This window comes from Etheostoma spectabile, chromosome 17 (assembly GCF_008692095.1).
Source record: "Etheostoma spectabile isolate EspeVRDwgs_2016 chromosome 17, UIUC_Espe_1.0, whole genome shotgun sequence".
Lineage (NCBI taxonomy): Eukaryota > Metazoa > Chordata > Actinopteri > Perciformes > Percidae > Etheostoma > Etheostoma spectabile.
Window position 1 is genome coordinate 1,527,652 of NC_045749.1, and position 4,677 is coordinate 1,532,328.

Sequence of the window (4,677 nt, forward strand, 5' to 3'; positions counted from 1 at the left end):
GCAAAGAGAAGAGTGACTGGTGCAGACCCAACTCCTACAGAAGATGGCTTACATCAACAGTTAGGTGTCTTATAGGAAACCAAATCAGTAGATGACAGAACCTGTGTTGTCTCTGTACTTTCTATATGTACATGTATTCTCTCTTTTCTCCCTCTTTCTCTGCCTACATGAAGCTGACTGTGGACATGTTGTCATCATTCACACTGCTGAACTGTTGGCATCATTGCTGTCCATTCTGCAACAACACACAGAGGCCAAAACCTTGTCTATGGCTCCTTTCCTCATGAAAACATACAGAAATAAGTCTGCAAGAGGTTTCAACTTAAGGAACACATCAGACATGATGTCTACGGTCATGTCAAATCTGTCATGTTCTTTCAGAAGCTTGATGATTGACATATCAGACAGGATGACGAGGACATGGTCATGGTCTTTCAGATGCATTATGATTCTGGGCAGGAACAGCAGCAGGTAAATAACCAGCACCAGGACCAACATTGCCACAATTCGTCGTTTTTCATCAGCTGGAACTGAGATGGAAGCAGACAGGGCTTTGAGGGTCCCACCCAGGAAGAATATGAGCAGCGGGAGGGGAAGGAGGAAAAATATGGCTAAGATGGTTACATGAATTTCCAAAAAAACTTTAAAAGAAAAGAAATAGACAAGACAAATGATCCAGACCAGGACACAGACCACCACGGAGCTCTTGATGGTCCATCTGAAGCGGTACCACAGTGGCCAAGCAATGACCAAATACCTGTAATACAAGATGTAAGACACAGCTTCAGAATTACATAGTAATACAATGGTCAGACACAGAAGTAGCTCCACACATTCTGGAGAGACAGATACCTTTCCAGGGCGATGCACACCATGAAGTAAACACTGGCCATCAGACTACAGCCATAAATGCGACTGCCTATTGGGTCTACGTTCTGGTCCCTATGTCTTGAGACAAAACTGATCATGCAGCAGAACTGAATGAGGTCAGAAATGAGAAGGTTGATGACGTAGATTGGAGCGACATTATCCTTTCCCACCTGCAGGAACACATTGGTTAAAGAAAAGAAAGCAATTTTAAACATAATCTGACCTCCTCTTCCCAAATATGTCTGCAGGGTCCAATCAGCTTCATGTACATTTTAACTAAGAAGTTCATTATTCCTGTAAATGTATAGGTCATTAAAATACTTTGCCCCAGCCCTCCGACATGTGGCCCCCAACTCAGATCAAGATCCTTTACAGACACTTAACACAAATGGATCTCAGTCATAATGTACGTACCAGTGAATAAAGAGCATAGATGGCCAGGAGGGTCAAAGGAATTCCGATGCAAATGATTATGTATGTCATTACTTGTGTGATGAATCCTAATTTTTCCAAGTCAAAGTTGTTGAAGGTGCTGTTGTAATCATGGCTCATGTCCAGTGATGTGGCGTTAATGTGGAGATCTTCCATTCTTCAGAGTGAAACCTGTTTAGGAGATCAAGTTAGAAAATTAGATGTGAAACGTGTTGTTTAATATCTACCTAGCATTGTTCAGGCCATACAAATGCAGTATACATACAGTACATAGAATACTCACAAATCAAAGAATATAAAACAAAATCCATGTTGTTTTCAGTATTAAAATTCTTTCATATCTGTTACCCTATGTGCTAATGATATTTAATCAAACACTACAGTTTCAAATAGCTGAGAGGTCCTTACTGCTGCCACAGAACTTTGACCTTGTTTCAGTAATTTCATATAGTGATTATTGTTAATGTCCATTGGTTTAGGAAAGTTTGCCTGTCTTCTGTACTTGATGCCCCACTACTTGTTGAATGCCCCTCTGCCCTCTGGTTTAGGATGAGACTGATTAATCCACTTGATAAACAATCTGCATTGTCTGTTGTGTAAAGATTAATTTTATTATTTCACTAAACATCTCTAATTGAATCAGCAAATGACAGTAACCGGGCTTGGGTTACATTGGGTTACAAAACAATTTTACATCTTTACATATCGAAGCTCATTATTATTGTCATTATCAAAATTTCCCAAATATCTTTCCGTGGATAAATGATGTTTCAGAACACACACACACACACACACACACACACACACACACACACACACACACACACACACACACACACACATATACACATTTGTAAGAAATTGCCTTTGTAGGCCTGTTTTGGTTTTCAATATATGGATGACATTTCTGAAATGCCTACAGAATAGTTCTACTTCTTGTTAAATTTCACATTAATTGTGCATGTTCTATCCCATTTTTCTGCTCTCATTTTTCCTTCAGCTATTTTGTTACAATTATAACGTTACACTTTATTTAGCTGTCACATTCATCTACAGCAACTTCCAGTTAAGTGCTTTCAACGCTGAAAGTGCAAACTCCAGCCAAAAAGTACTTTCTGAAACTACATTTTCCTTCTTTGTTACACAATCACATATCCATAAGTCTGACATTTTAAGGTAAGTCAAGCAAAAACCCAAATGAGTGTACCTTTGTCAGCTGCAAGACACGGAATGAGTTCCCTACACCAATGTCTGATGTTTTGTCCTCTGCATCCAGTCTACAATAAATATGGTCAAGTTACAAAACATGCAGGAGGTTGGTAATAATTTCCGCTTCCTCTTCGAAGGAAGAGAGATGAAATAAGTATGAACATAAATTAGTGTGAGAGGGTTTGGTGGGGGAAGGGGGTGTAGCAGAAAAACACCACAAGAAATAATTGCCACATACGAAGATGTCTGTTAAAAATGTTACTGTTTTGATTGTTTAATTGAACTTGTTGAGAGTTTAATTATCCTTGAACATGTAATGTATATAATGTATTTACACAAAACATTAAAGAGCAATTTAAACAATTCAAAATATAAACATAGCTAAAATAAAATAAGATATGAGAATAAGGCAGACATGAGGTAGGATTAGGTGATAAAATTAATAATAAAAAATGGGTGGCATCCTATTTCTAGCATGCACGTGGTATAATGCATGGCTTGAGCATGTGTCACGCAGGCAGTGTTCAAGCTCTGACCTGTTAACATGGGAGCCGAAATAAAAAGGGACACGCCACGCAGCTGACATGCTCACGCCACGCAGGCCGTGGGCCGGAGCACTAAGTGTGTCACAGCAACTAAACAATGAGCTAAAAGAGGCTTAAAATAGCATGGTGAGAATTCACAACATTGATTTCAGCAGCACAATAAATTCATGTTAACATAAAAAAATAGGATATTGCAAGTTTAAATTTCCTTTCAAGGCAATAGCTTTAAATATCCACATCTGTTGAAGCCCAACGCTCCATCTTCATTTACTCATTATTTCAATTCAAATGTTGCATAAGTTCTTTTTTTAGTTTTTAGTTGTTTTTAGTTGCCAAAGCAGAATTCATTATCTTGAACCATTAGCTTACCTGCAATAAACGCTGAGTCAACTTTCATCTGTGAAAAACGCCCTCAGTTGTCATTCCACCTTGTTTTCAAAGACTGCTGGAAAACCTTGAGAGGATTAAGTGTTGCATCCTTTTCAAATTTCTATATTCCCACAAAAACAACGTTACTGTCTGATTAGCAATGCCCATATTCCTAAGTAAGTCCTGGCCTGTGTGTGTGTTTGCATCAGGTCTTCTTCGAAGCCATTTCCTGCAGTGACGAGCCTCCCTATCTCTACAGAGCTCAGCCGGCTGCTTTGAATGAGGATGTGCTGAATGTTCTCCATTGGTTTACATGGATCACTGTGTGGTCATGATAACGCAAAAGGTGAATATTTGCATGAAAGGCAGATATTAATATATTGCAACAACATCCAACTGTTATTGCAAACATCAGCTAAGGTCATCAGGCGTATGACTGGTAACTGTTGATTTTATTTAGATATGCCAAATAATTACAGTAATTATTAGTTATTGGCTAGACTATATATTTTTTTGTAGTATTTCAGTTATAAGTTTACTTCATAGGCCAGACTGATCTTGTCAAATGACATGTGTTAAGTCTGTTTAATGTCTTTCTGTTTTGTTTGTTTTGATGAGTTTCTTGAAGATTTAAATATTCTCAAACATGTAATTCATATCATTTAGTTACATAAACCTTTAAGAAGAAAAATGTACTAAATGTGACTAAATAGGAATGTGGAATGAAAAGAATCAAACCTGAAATTAAAAAAGCAAAAAATTAAAATGAACCAAGAAAATTAAAAAAAGGACGTTAATATCAGCATGTTGTCTTCCATGACTTCCCACCATGTTTGCTCTCTTCCAGGACCCTGTCTTTAAGCTACCGTACAGCAACGTGTACCAGAATGTGTGCATGTACCAGGACTTATACTACAAGACCTTTAAGCTCCCGGACTGTTCTCCCGGCGTGGACCCGACCGTCACCTACCCCGTGGCTCTGAGCTGCCACTGCGGCCGCTGTGCTATGGCCACGTCTGACTGCACCTTTGGGAGCCTGCAGCCCAACTTCTGCATTCATGACATGCCTTTCTACTACTAGTCTTGAGAAATAAAGCACATTAAAACACACTCCAGGAACCATGTGAACATTGAGTATCAAGTGATGTAAATAAAGATTGTGTCATTTACCAGAGCAAAGGAAGTATGTTATTATGTGCAAAGAACCAATAATATAATATATGTAATATATATGATTTGTATGATTTTGGGA

General features: G+C 38.4%; 2 protein-coding genes across 3 annotated transcripts in view; one reads left to right on the forward strand and one right to left on the reverse strand.

The window, feature by feature from the left end:
* The window catches only part of lhb (luteinizing hormone subunit beta), a 10,560-nt gene extending 5,932 nt beyond the window's left edge, over nucleotides 1-4,628 (forward strand). The window contains exon 3 of the mRNA XM_032541833.1: nucleotides 4,273-4,628. Within this exon, the coding sequence (XP_032397724.1) occupies nucleotides 4,273-4,506 (234 nt within the window). The 3' untranslated portion in view covers nucleotides 4,507-4,628. The remainder of the gene's footprint in view (nucleotides 1-4,272) is intronic.
* The window catches only part of LOC116705558 (ovarian cancer G-protein coupled receptor 1), a 12,595-nt gene continuing 8,036 nt past the window's right edge, over nucleotides 119-4,677 (reverse strand). The window contains exons 1-2 of one of the 2 annotated variants that reach the window (XM_032541830.1): nucleotides 853-1,241; nucleotides 119-757 (exon numbers count right to left, since the gene is read on the reverse strand). In XM_032541830.1, coding sequence (XP_032397721.1) covers nucleotides 199-757; nucleotides 853-1,085 — 792 coding nt within the window. In that variant the 5' untranslated portion in view covers nucleotides 1,086-1,241 and the 3' untranslated portion in view covers nucleotides 119-198. Of the gene's footprint in view, nucleotides 758-852; nucleotides 1,242-4,677 lie in introns of those variants that run through there. The other variant, XM_032541828.1, reaches the window with a different exon arrangement.